The sequence below is a fragment of the Ranitomeya variabilis genome, chromosome 2 (genome assembly GCF_051348905.1).
Source record: "Ranitomeya variabilis isolate aRanVar5 chromosome 2, aRanVar5.hap1, whole genome shotgun sequence".
In the NCBI taxonomy this organism is placed as follows: Eukaryota; Metazoa; Chordata; class Amphibia; order Anura; family Dendrobatidae; genus Ranitomeya; species Ranitomeya variabilis.
Window position 1 is genome coordinate 474,742,107 of NC_135233.1, and position 14,430 is coordinate 474,756,536.

Genomic DNA, 14,430 nt, shown 5'->3' on the forward strand with positions numbered 1-14,430 from the left:
TTAGCATGGGCCCACCTGGTGTTGGTCATATTGGTACTCTACGGAAACCACCATTGACAGTATCAGTATCCAATGATCTAGTTAGGTTACAGAAAGCACTCACCAAAATGGGTTGGGATGCCAAAAGTCTTGAGAAATACAAAAGAATTGGTTTAGCACCTAGAGGTTTGCAAATCCAGATTTTCACTACCTGGGAAGTTGATCAAGAATTTAGGACCATATGGGAGAGCAATTTGTGGAGAAAGGTTGAACTTGATGGACCTAGGTCTTTTTTTTTTTTTTCAACCTATGCAACTATAAGCAAGAGTGGTTTGTCTCAATGTTCTGTCATTCTCCTGGATATGCTGATCAGACATGACAAGCGATCACTGGATAGACTTCAAACAAAAGAACAGAACCCTGGTAATTACGATATATCGGAAGTGACACCTTTGCCACAGTCTTAAAACTATAATTGATTTGAAAAAGATATACGTGGTAAGAAAAAAAAACTTTATATGGGATAAAAATTATTTTGAACCACAAAAAAATCCTATAAATGGACACATCGGTGCATTTTACGTACTTACTGACTGAAAGCAGCATTGTTGTATAGGGGTTTATCTTTCTCCCCGATACAATCTTGATAAATTTACGTTTATCAAATCACACCTATTTGTTTTGCAGGCAGTTGATGTTTAACCCTTTAGTGACAGGGCCACTTTTTAAAATCTGACCAGTGTCACTTTATTTGGTAATAAATCTGGAACGCTTCAACAAATCCCAGTGATTTTGAAATGGTTTTTTTTGGCACATTATAATTTATGTAAAAACTTTACATTCGAATATTAAACATGAATTAGGCATAGGCACTCTTGCTTTTTTTTTAATGGCAATACTTCAGGGAGTTGAAGACATGACTTATTTTGGATTTTTTACTTTTGGCCTTGAGCAATAATTATTTTGTTTTAAACCGTGTCTTCTACAAAAAGATTTCTGCCACAGCAATGGGGGCACGGTGTGCCCCATCCTATTTTTGGTGTGGTGGGAGGAAACCAAAATCAGACGTCTGGAAGCTTTCCAATCTCAGGTCATTTAATAGTTCAGATTCATAGATGATATTCTACTGCTCTGGAGAGGTACTATAGAGGAATGAACTATTTGTTGCCAATCTTAACAATCCTTACAATATCACCTTAACATGCAATCTCTGTCCATCATCTATAAAATGCCTGGATCTAAAGGTACCGTCACACTAAACGATATCGCTAGCGATCCGTGACGTTGCAGCGTCCTGGCTAGCGATATCGTTTAGTTTGACACGCAGCAGCGATCAGGATCCTGCTGTGATGTCGCTGGTCGCTGAATAAAGTTCAGAACTTTATTTGGTCGTCCGATCGCCGTGTATCGTTGTGTTTGACAGCAAAAGCAACGATACCAGCGATATTTTACACTGGTAACCAGGGTAAACATCGGGTTACTAAGCGCAGGGCCGCGCTTAGTAACCCGATGTTTACCCTGGTTACCAGCGTAAAATGTAAAAAAAAACAAACAGTACATACTCACATGCGTCCCCCGGCGTCCGCTTCCCACACTGACTGAGCGCCGCAAAGTGAAAGTGAAACCACAGCACAGCGGTGACGTCACCGCTGTGCCCTGCTACTGCCGGCGCTCAGTCATTGCAGGAAGCGGACGCCGGGGGATGCATGTAAGTATGTACTGTTTGTTTTTTTTACATTTTACTCTGGTAACCAGGGTAAACATCGGGTTACTAAGCGCGGCCCTGCGCTTAGCAACCCGATGTTTACCCTGGTTACCCAGGGACCTCGGCATCGTTGGTCGCTGGAGAGCGGTCTGTGTGACAGCTCTCCAGCGATCAAACAGCGACGCTGCAGCGATCGGCATCGTTGTCGCTATCGCTGCAGCGTCGCTTAGTGTGACGGTACCTTAAGAATCACATTGAAGGGAACCTCCATAAAGACTGTTATACAGAAAACCAACCGTTACAATGGACTTCTACATTACACCAGATTTCACCCAGTATATCTATGAAGTTGTATATCAAAGGGACAGTTTCTACAGATATGGAGAAATTGCAGTACATTGGAGGACTTCAAGACAAACCAAAGTTTTTACCCATCAGATTCGTCACTAGGGGATACCCCCAAAAAAGTTGTTTCAAAAGTTTTTCAACAATCATTAAGGAGTAAAAGGAATGACACTTCTACCAAAAGTACAAAAAACCCTGTAACAGTTAATGTGGTCACGACCTATAACAATCAATGGTTGGATATTAAGCAAACCTTCAATAGTAATTGGGGCATACTACCTAGTGAGCCCAAATTACAAAGATTTAGGGTATGTGTACAAGTTGCAGATTTACCTATGGAATTTTCTGCGCACATTCTGCAGCGCTTGGCAGAAAACACAGGTAAAAATCTGCGTAGATTTGATGCGTTTTTTAATGCAGATTTTCATGCGTTTTTGTTAGCTAAATAAAGATCTATTTAACAAAAAATAGTGATGTAATTTTTTTGTCCAACCTCTTCATTTACATACTCCATTGAAGAAAGTTTACACAAACAGATAGATCTATAGATAGAAAGATGATAGATCTATCTATCATCTATCTATTCCATATCTAGACATAGGAAAAAATGCAGGCAGCACTCCATCACTTAAAGGTGAAAAAAATGTGGTTGTATTTCAAACCCACATGTCTATCCCATATCTATCTATCGATAGATCTATCTATAGATGGGTAGATCTATCGACAGATAATACCAAGCCCGATGTTTAGTAATAAACATAATAAAATGTTAATAAAGATTTAAATAAAGACACAGAAAAATTGCGTTAGGCCGGGGTCACACTTGCGAGAAACTCGCACAAGTCTCTCGCATCAATACCCGGCAATACCGCCAGCACTTGGGACCGGAGCGTTCAGATGCATTGAAATACATGCAGCTGCACACTGCCGGGTATTGATATGCGAGATTCTTGCATGTGTGACTCCGGCCTTAAACGCCAGGGCTGTGGAGTCGGTAAGCCAGTTGCGACTCCGACTCCTGGATTTTATCCGACTCCTTCATAAATGGCCAATTCATAACAATAAATTTACTGTTGTAAAATATTAACATCGTGCTTATTCAGTTTCTCACCATCATATAAGTAATCAGACCACTTAGAGCAAAAACTATATTTATTAGAATACAATTAGAATATAGCAAATAACTTTTATAAACTTTTATAAACTCTTGTAAGTAAATATGCAATAAACAGTGTTATGCAGTTAATAAGAAGAAATCTATAAATTTGTCCTCAGAAAAAGTATTGCCTCTGTCAGATCCTCCTTCATGGATGCCCTTAAATCTGATCGAATTATTTTGAGAGCAGAGAACAACCTCTCTACACTAACTTGGGTTGGTGGCAAAGCAGTAACCACTCGGGCAACATCTCTGACAATGTCAGGATACAGAGGAATCGCTTGTTGCACTGTTATTTTTGATGAACGGTCAAATTTCTCAATTTCTTTTACTGCACATGAAAAATTCTGCTGAAATGTACTGGCTGTGTTCTGTGATGGGGATGACTCTTCTTCTATGCGGGAACGCTTTGCACGGTCCTTGTAATCCAAATATTTTTCTAAATTAAATTCTTCATCAGTTGATGAGGGTGAAGATGTGGCAGGACGACCAAATTCTTCTTGTTCCTCCGGACTGTTCTGCAACCCTTTCATCCTTACTGCTATTTCAAACAGAGCTTCTTTTCCTTTAGTTAGCTGTTGATCATCTAGAAGAATCCGATGCATTGGGTCTACATAAACAGCTGCCAAAAGAATGTTATTTTGTAATAGTAGCTCCTCCTCTCTCCGTTTCATTGATGTAGCAATGCCACTTGCAATTAACCCTCCTCTTTGGGACAGGCGAAACATCAGGTTCTTCCACTCCTTAAAGAAAATACCTGGAGTTAAGTCCTCTGCTTGTAATTTTTTAGTCACTGTAAATGGGTGCTCTAGCAATTTTTCCAGCTCAGTCACCTGATTCCACTGACTTTCATTTAGCGTCAGTTGAGGGTTAGCCACGTCTACAAGAAAGGTTTTCAGTTCAAGCAAGCGCTGAATCATTAAGTACTGCCCCATCGTGTGGCTTGATCAATAATTGCCCCTTTTCCAGCACGTCTCTTCAAAATTGAGTCAACTTTAGGGGTTCTGGCAACAGTAGCCAATTTTCTCACCTTGCCAATCAGTGCAGCAGCATGTCCTTCTTGCAGACTGTCTCTTATAGCCAGCTGTAGCGCATGCACAACACAGCGCATGTGATGAATGAAAGAACGTATTGACAGTTTCAACAAGATCATCTAAACTATCATGTTGATGTTCATCTGAAGCAACTTCAGTTTGCTCCTCAGTTACAATACTGTGTTCCTCTATTTCAAACATGTCTGTGGACCCAGAATGTTCTTCTAGCTGCTGATCACCATCATTACTCTCATCCATTAGCTTAATAGTACTTATCATATTTGAAGCATTGTCAGTTACGACAGAAAGAACTTGCTCTTTTTTAAGTTCATAGTCTTGCAGTACCTTTTCCACCAAGACCTGGAGAAACTCACTGGTGTGATGAGCTTTGGTGTCTTTTACTGTCAATGTCTTGGTAACTATTACATTTTTGTCACAAACAAATCAGACATTGATGGCAAAATAGTTCACTCTGATGTGTGCAGGCATCCATTTTAAGAAACAGAAGGCGTCCCTTGAGAGTTTTTTTTAAGTTCTTCCTTTTGTTTAAAAGCTTCTTCAATTACTAATTTTCTAATACTCTCTCTTTTCTCCAGAGAAACACCAAGCTTGCGGGCCATTTCCCCATTCAGACACAAAAGCTGGTCGTGAAAATAATGAAATAGGCACACTATCCTTTACAACAAGCTCTATGATCTGTTTTTAAATGTATCTGCTGTCATTCTCACAGTAACTGTCACTGACAAAATATCTTGCAACTGATGGCTGCAAAGTTCTCTGCTCCTTTGTTTGGCTGGAAGAGCTGGGCACTGGTTCATTGGTTTGGATGCAGTCTCTCTCATCCACTGCTTTCAGTACTTCTGGATGAAAGCGCTGCAAATGTCTCTTTAGATTAGAAGCTCTGGTAGGAGCATTTTTATCTTTGCCTGAATATGCACTGATCTTGGCTTCACAGCATTTGTTTTCATCTGGATCATTTGTCATACACTGACAGACATAATGTTTTCTATCTTGTATGATGGTGAAATGTTCAAATACAGCTGATTTAATGTGACGCTTCTTTGACTTTCTCAGGTTTTTAATTCTGCATTCACAAAACAAATGACAATTGTTTTTCCTAAAAACAATTGTACAAAATTATTGCCAGGTCGTACAACTGATATAGTGGTCAGTAATACTGTTATTCCTCATGTACTCACAGTTAACTGATGCAAAGTTTGTTGAAAGGATAATACTTCTTACAGTCTTCCTCTTCTGAGTAGCAGCTGTGAGATGCTTGGAAGACGCACACCTAGTAAACATCTAGTCTAGAGGAGGAGCTTTACTACTAAGAATTTGCAACACATTTTCACTTTCAGTTTCATACATTGTAAGTAGGGGGGTTGGGGCAGCATGAGGTTAACCAAGTATAAGATTAGATAAGGGCAGTGGAGAACAGTGACCCACAAGAAGTAAGAAATGTCTCCATCTCCAGCAGAACTGCTTATCACTACTGTTCATAGTTTGATAGAACATATATATTTGAGTAACATTTATAAAGTTCATATGAAAGTTCAATTATGAAATATTAATACATTTTTTTTAAAGCTGGAGTCGGAGTCGGTACATTTCTACCGACTCAGACTCCAACTAAAACTGACTCCGACTCCACAACTCTGACTACACAGCCCTGTTAAACGCAATATCTGTTTAAGGAAAAAAAAATGGCGTGGGCTCCTGGGCAATTTTCTGCGCCAGAGAGGGAAATCCAGCAACTGGGGACCGATGTTTATAGCCTAGGAAGGGGTTAATACCCATGGATCTTCCCAGGCTATGAATATCAGCACTCCGCTGTATATTTAGCCTTTAATGGCTATTAAAAAAAAAAAAAGAAAAAAATGACGTGGGGTCCCCCTATAATTAATAGCCAGAAAAGGCTATGCAGACAGCTGCGAGCTGATATTCATAGCCTAGGAAGGGGCCATGGATATTGGCCCCCCACTGGCTACAAACACCAGCTTACAGCCGCCCAAGAAATGACGCATCTCTAAGATGCACAAATTCTGGCACTTAGCCCCTCTCTTCCCACTGCCCTGTAGCGGTGACATATGGGGTAATAGCGGGTTAATGTCACCTTTGTATTATAATGTGACATCAAGCCGGCTTAGTAATAGAGACATGTCAATAAGACACCGATCCATTACTAATCATATAGTTGTGAAAGGGTTAAATAAACAGCCAGCATAAAATATTTTAACAAAATAAAACTACACATTTTTCTCATCTTTATTGTACACCTAATCCATGTGACGCCCTTGATCTCCTGCCCAAAAAAAAAATAGCAATAAACCAACACAAATACTCCCTGGTACGATGTAGTCCATTTAATAATGACGGTCCCAGGACTATCTCCCCTATAGAGCTGTCACATCAGGAGATGTGACTGCTCTACAGGGCCCCCAGTGACACACTGACAGGATACAATGGCTCCTGCAGTGTTATCCCTGAGGGTTCAATGCAGTTCAGGCTCTCACTTTATAGCACTGCTGCATGAGAATTTTCCCACGCAGCGGAGCCGCAAGTGACAGCGACCTCTGACAGCAGAGTGATACAGTGACAGGAGATAATCCTCCTGCACTGTATCACCGGAGCCCCTGGAGAGCGGTCACATTTCACGATGTGACAGCACTCCACAGGAGATCGTCGTGGGACACTCATTATTAAATGGATTACATCTGAACAAGGAGTATACTGTTGGTTTATTATTTCATTATTTTTATAGGTGATTGGCGAGTATATACTGTATATGTGTGTATGTGTTTTTTTACACTTGAACACAGTAGCCGGATGATGGGATTACTGCTGTCCCACCATCTGGCTAGCTGTCACTGTAGCAGGCATTGCCGAATGGGACTAGTAGTCCCATCAGATGATGCCTGCCTACATGCAGACCTGCACACAAACACACACCCACTCTTCCCCCTCCCTATCTACAGAGTTTCTCACACGCAAATCCGCAGCAAAACCAAAGATCTTTTTAAACCTGCGGTTTAGCTGCAGATTTGCCTGACTCAATGGAAGTCAATGGATGCAGAATCGCTGCAGATCCGCAAAAAGAATTGACATGCTGCGGAATGTGCACAACAATTCTCAATTTCCCATTGACTAACCTGGCTTGTGCAGTACACTGCAGATTTGATTCCGCACGTTCAAAAACGCTGCAGAAACGCATCAAAATCCGTAACGTGTGCACATAGCCTTACATCAAAGGCCCCAAAGAGAAATATTTGAAAGACCACCTAACTGTTAGCCACTATAAACACCCTACATATAATCTGAATAGGGGGAAGAGATTGAGAGGTACATAATGTAGAGGCTGCAACAACAGCCCTTTGTTGATCGCAGATGAAAGCATCTCTCTCAATACCTCCATGCAGGATCCACTCCAAAAATTACTTCAATTGTCGCACCAGAAATCTTGTATATCCTCATTTGTGACCGTCCAAAAATCTACGTGCATCAAACTTTCCAAGAAATTAGAAGACGCATATGTGGCACCCCAGGAGTTCAGGTACCACAGTAGTGCTGCCTTACTCTCGGGGAGGGTAGTGCAATGCCTGGAAACAAGAGGGATCTCTTTGGCAAGTAATCACAAACACACACAACACCTTCTGAATCCAAGCCAGGAGGGGGAGCTCAAAAGCCTATTTTAGGGCAGCTTCCCTGAATAAAGATCCTGGTTTGGAGGAGGAGTCAGACAGTTGGTCCTGAGAGACCAGCGAGTACAGTTGAGTCTGGAGAGCAGACAGGAAAGGAGCAGAGGAGAGATTTCAGGGCTCAAGGAGGCTGCAAGAGGACCTCCTAGGAGCCAAAGTGCAGAGACCGGGTACCGGGAGCCCGAGGCTAGAGTGGAACTGTAGGACACCTAGCAGAACCAGAGGGCACAGAACTACACTTATACTGCCCAAATTAAGCCTGTGGGACAGCAGCACCCTGGAGCCTGGAGTCACTGTGCAGAGACCCCAGAAGGAACGGCTCAAGCTGCCTATCATACAGGTACCCGTCCCCTGACAGGGGAAGGAACCAAGACCTTGTTAGGACATTACAGACAGCAAGGGACTATAGCAAGCACACAGTGGAAGGCTCCCAACCTGACTTGCCAAGGGGATTTCACTTGTTTCCGGGCTGCCTGGACACCTAATGTACCTGTTGCCAGTACCCTGGACTGTGGCCTGCCAATTACAGTAAACCAGGTAAAGACTTTACAACTTGTGTCCTTTACTCATTGACCGGCAAACACCATCACCATACACTCCAGGACCCCTGGGGACCCCGCTTCACCTGTGGGAAGCATCACCATCATTGCTGCAACAACATCCCCCAGAGGACCCCTTTAAAGCAGCATCGGTCCCCCTATTGACCGAACACCACAGGTGGCGTCACTACAGACTTATTCACAATTCCCCTTTAAAGACTGTTCCCTTTTATATTGAGTCCCAGGGCCACGGACTGGGTCGCAGCCACCGTGACATCCCCTTTAAAAAGCGATCGGACCCGGTGCAGAGTACCCTGCCCTGGTGGATGACTCACATACAACATCTGTTGAACATTGGGACAGCGAGAAAGGGCTTGACCAAAGGAAAAACCCTCACTGCAATTGCTTCACATATCCTGCAAGTACGTGGGAGTAGCACTCGAAGGATTATGGTTATGAATCTTGAATCAGTTTCCTCCCATATCAGGGGTGGTGACAAATTAATGATTGTATAGAGTAGTGATGAGAGAGTAGTGACAGCCACAAGACACGCAGCAGCGGCAACTCGAGAGTGCCGAAAATACTCAATTAGGGCTCGAGCATGCTTGGATAACACCTTATCCGACCACACTTGCTCATCACTAGTTGAGAGTCAAAGTGGATTTTTGGATTACAGAGTTTGGCACCTCAGGGCTTGAATGAGGATTTTTTTATTTATTGCATTTTACAGGCAGAGATCAATATCTAGTGGAGTTCATACAAGAGTTTATAAAAGGGTCTTAAAAACAGTCTCAACCCTTCTTCCTTCCCCCCATTTATGGATATAGACAATTTGCTTGTATGTTTATTTCTATATTTACTAGATTATCACTCAGATTAAAGAATATTCACCATCACAAGAGGAATAGTCTTTGACAAAAACTTTCATATTGAGAACAGGTTTGTCATCTTTCATCTTAACACATGTCAGATTGCGGCTCCAGAAGATTCATCTCACTTCATGCATTTACAATGACTGGGTTCATTATTCAGATGCCACAACACATCTGTCTTTTCACTTTTTTTTTTCACGTTTTTTACCCTTTTTTTGCACTTTAAGTACCGTAATCACCAGTACAATCAATTGTGTAGGATTTTATAAACATTTTTACGGGGATAGGTATGTAAAGTAAAAGGACCAGCATATCATTATGGAAACATTCAAGTCACCCATATTGTTTATAGCCAACACATGTATAAGATGGCATCATTATCTGATCCGTACCCTTCACCATTATCTATATGATGCTAGCCATTAGTGCAATTTATTTCACTTCTGGTCATATTCTGTGCAGGGTAGAGGTATTAGCATAGCCATATTCCGCATTTAAATTATACACGTGTGGATCTACAAATATTGTTATGCCTCATTTTTCCTTCTATGTATATTGGTCATATTTTGTGGAGGGTAGAGTATAAAAACAATTTTTCATATTTGTATTGTATGTATGTGAACATATAAATATTGGTATGTTTCATCCCCAGATATTGCTCTAATTGTGATAAATCACTGACTATAGAAGTACATAAAATATACCTTATAAATATGTGACCATGTGATCTAACATCTATTTTCTCCTTCTGTACATCTCGCCATCTAGTGGCGTTTCTTGATATTACATGGAATCATGCCCCCTCTGTTTCTCTGATTACACGTGTGCTAATGATGTCTAGCACTCTATCATCAGACACTCCGATACTTCACTTCCAGCCTCGGGATTGTGTTTTGACGGTCGCCCTCAGCTGATTTTTATCTTAGGTTATGACAGATACATAAAATGTACAAGAAGCATACAACACTGCTACATCTGCCCCTGATTTTCTGGATTTCCCAGTATGGCATCTTTCACTTACTAATTCTCCTTTCATATATTTGATTGTGCTGGTGATTTATTTGGTCACCATGCATAGGTATACAATGAAGGCGATTAGGGATAGACCCAAGTCCTACAATATTGATGTGCTTTGCATTATGGTGATTCATGGTCTTTTGAAAAGTTTTTAATTGTCTTTAGTGGCTTGTTACTGTAGTAAAGTCTAATAATATATTTCTAGATGATCACCTTTGTTTACAGATTTATTTTTTTCTTTACATATGGTCCTGCCATCTCTGTAACTAGTTCCTTCCCATGCCGAGCCTTGTAGTTCCACAACCGATAAACCTGTCCTCTCCCTTACACCTCCCCTCCAACACTGACTATTTACTTCCTACAGTACAGACCAAAAGTTTGGACACACCTCCTTTAAAGATGAAAGATTTTTCTGTATTTTCATGACTATGGAAATCGTACATTCACACTGAAGGCATCAAAACTATGAATTAACACATGTGGAATTATATACTTAACAAAAAAGTGTGAAACAACTGAAAATATGTCTTATATTCTATAGGTTCTTCAAAGTAGCCACCTTTTGCTTTGATGACTGCTTTGCACACTCTTGGCATTCTCTTCATGAGCTTCAAGAGGTAGTCACCGGGAATGGTTTTCACTTCACAGGTGTGCCCTGTCAGGTTTAATAAGGGGGATTTCTTGCCTTATAAATGGTGTTGGGACCATCAGTTGTGTTGTGCAGAAGTCTGGTGGATACACAGCTGATAGTCCTACTGAATAGACTGTTAGAATTTGTATTATGGCAAGAAAAAAGCAGCTAAGTAAAGAAAAACGAGTGGCCATCATTACTTTAAGAAATGAAGATCAGTCAGTCCGAAAAATTGGGAAAACTTTGAAAGTGTCCCCAAGTGCAGTGGCAAAAACCATCAAGCGCTACAAAGAAACTGGCTCACATGAGGACCGCCCCAGGAAAGGAAGACCAAGAGTCACCTCTGCTTCTGAGGATAAGTTTATCCGAGTCACCAGCCTCAGAAATCGCAGGCTAACAGCAGCTCAGATTACAGACCAGGTCAATGCCACACAGAGTTCTAGCAGCAGACACATCTGTACAACAACTGTTAAGAGGAGACTTTGGGCAGCAGGCCTTCATGGTAAAATAGCTGCTAGCAAACCACTGCTAAGGTCAGGCAACAAGCAGAAGAGACTTGTTTGGGCTAAAGAACACAAGGAATGGACATTAGACCAGTGGAAATCTGTGCTTTGGTCTGATGAGTCCAAATTTGAGATCTTTGGTTCCAACCACCGTGTCTTTGTGCAACGCAGAAAAGGTGAACGGATGGACTCTACATGCCTGGTTCCCACCGTGAAGCATGGAGGAGGAGGTGTGATGGTGTGGGGGTGCTTAGCTGGTGACACTTTTGGGGATTTATTCAAAATTGAAGGCATACTGAACCAGCATGGCTACCACAGCATCTTGCAGCGGCTTGCTATTCCATCCGGTTTGCGTTTAGTTGGACCATCATTTATTTTTCAACAGGATAATGACCCCAAACACACCTCCAGGCTGTGTAAGGGCTATTTGTCCAAGAAGGAGAGTGATGGGGTGCTACGCCAGATGACCTGGCCTCCACAGTCACCAGACCTGAACCCAATCGAGATGGTTTGGGGTGAGCTGGACCGCAGAGTGAAGGCAAAAGGGCCAACAAGTGCTAAGCACCTCTGGGAACGCCTTCAAGATTGTTGGAAGACCATTCCCGGTGACTTCCTCTTGAAGCTCATCAAGAGAATGCCAAGAGTGTGCAAAGCAGTCATCAAAGCAAAAGGTGGCTACTTTGAAGAACCTAGAATATAAGACATAACAAAAAAAAGTGTGAAACAACTGAAATTAAGTACATAATTCCACATATTTTAATTCAGAGTTTTGATACCTTCAGTGTGAATGTACAATTTTCATAGTCATGAAAATACAGAAAAATCTTTAAATGAGAAGGTGTGTCCAAACCTGAAACAAACACCGGCCATAGGGATCAAATACTTTTTATCATATGCACAAATGTAACCTGACAAAATAACTTTTAGAACACTTGCCATGATGTCTTCATGAGGGGGACAGAACTCCTTGTCGACCCTCTTACAAGATTTCAAATATAACCTAGGCCCAAGGCTTCTCTTCCCATGTGTATAGTAAGGTCGCGGAGATATCATGACCTCACAACGCACACGCTAGGCTTGGGACATCCGACAGCAAATAGGCATGCGCAGGGACATCCTGAGCCTAGTCGCGGCCAGTCGTCCTCAAACAGCACAAAGATACCCTGGGGTTCAGCACATGGCGGCAAGAAGAAGTGGTGCCAAGGACCATAAGCGGAACAGTGCGTAGCAGAGGTAAGCAGTATAGTGAATATTATTTGCTCTTTTTTTTTTTTTCACCCCTTCATCTTACATTCATTATGCCCTTGGGTATCTTTAAACCCCAGAGCAAAATAAGGGACATTCAATTCACGGAGAATAAAATTTGTTGCAAATAAAACTTCTTGGTAAAATCCACAAGATTTGGTAATTTAGATCTCGGAAGATCCACTTATCTCCAATATCTTTTAGCATCTCAAAAATCTAAAATTCCCAATGTCTGGATAAGAGAAAGGCCCTTTACATACTTAGCTGCAATGGGGTGAAAATCATCTTGGGTAGGTTACATATTGAGATTTTGGTTTTGGCTTTAATCCCAAGTCATGTGACAAGGCTCATTAGAGGGTCGATATCGACTTTTAGCATTGCTACGTCCTATAGGAGGCACTAAAGTTTTAGTCCTCTTCCTCTCTGAAGAGACAGCTTTCATATTTGTAAATACTCATCCATCATCAAAAGTGATAAAATTTTCATAAGAGTATTGTGCACAAAGGCTTTCAGAAATGGTTGAAGCAGCAAAAAACGATTATTTACAGTATACCAACCAGAGTACATCATATTATCCACAAGGCACAATACATCTTGCACTTACCTGCCTGGTTTTGGCAGATGTTTCAATATAAGGAATGCCATAACTTCTGGCCAAGTCCTGAGCTTGTCGGGTCTCCACAGTTCTAGCTGGGAGGTCACATTTGTTTCCCACTAACACCATTGGAACATCATCAGAATCCTTTACCCGTTTTATCTGCTCCCTGTGTAAAAACATTGCAAAAGATTAGCGTGGAGTAATTTCACCGGTTTCTCTTTCAGGTGGCTCTTTTTATTCAATTTGCAATTTATACTGAGTTAGTGGGAGCAAATAAACTACTATGAGGTTTCCAATACAGAATACAGCACACAGATGGATTCCGGTTCTTCGATCCTTTTTACACAGAGAGAAGCAGCAAGGAGGAAGTTATACAGTAGCACTGAGCAGTGTAGATGTAAATCCAGCTCTGGAGTGAGGTAAAAGACTTGTCAGAAAACTCAAAGTGAAATTTGGCAGCCTCTGCTTTTTTTGTGTTCTTGACTCCTCCTCTTCCCTCCCCTTTCTATAGAGTATAAAAACTCACTGGGCCAGGAGTACATCTGGTCTTGAGCATTTTTTGTTTGTTTGTTTTCCCAAAATAGATGGCAATTTCAAGAGGGATAACTCCGATAACATATATTACAAAGTCTCTTATATTTTACTTTGCTATTAAATTCAAGCAAAGTTTCTTAAAAGAACAGTTCCTATTTAAATATCTGCATTCGGGACATGAGGACGTCAGAATCTGTTACCTGTTCCTCACCCATCCTTTATGAGATGGAGTGAAGGGAGTTTACATCAGACACGCACTAGTTCCCTGAATAGCCGATATTGGGGTACCATTACAGGCACAGAAGAGCTGAAACGTTTTGACAGTGTCAGGGATAATCCAGATGTCAATACTTTACTTCTTGGAGGAGTAAGATTACGCTATAGGAAACTACCATTATCTTAAAACCAGATGTTTTCATTTCTCACTGACTGTAAAGGGGCTTTAAGCTAATTAACTAATAAGGACATCAGGGTCAGATATGTAGGGAATCTAACACCAGGCACTGTATGGAGAGTTTGGAACTCCATACATTGTTTCGTGGCAATGATTAGTACTGCAAGCAAACTCCCATAATTT

The 14,430-nt window shown here is 41.4% G+C and overlaps 2 protein-coding genes across 3 annotated transcripts in view; one reads left to right on the plus strand and one right to left on the minus strand.

Annotated features, from left to right (window-relative positions):
• Nucleotides 1-14,430, plus strand: part of LOC143806831 (uncharacterized) — a 197,921-nt gene that overhangs the window by 170,045 nt on the left and 13,446 nt on the right. The gene's annotated exons all lie outside the window — the stretch shown is intronic.
• The window catches only part of HRAS (HRas proto-oncogene, GTPase), a 97,541-nt gene that overhangs the window by 31,888 nt on the left and 51,223 nt on the right, over nt 1-14,430 (minus strand). For both annotated transcript variants that reach the window (XM_077287777.1, XM_077287778.1), the window contains exon 4: nt 13,326-13,485. In XM_077287777.1, coding sequence (XP_077143892.1) covers nt 13,326-13,485 — 160 coding nt within the window. The remainder of the gene's footprint in view (nt 1-13,325; nt 13,486-14,430) is intronic.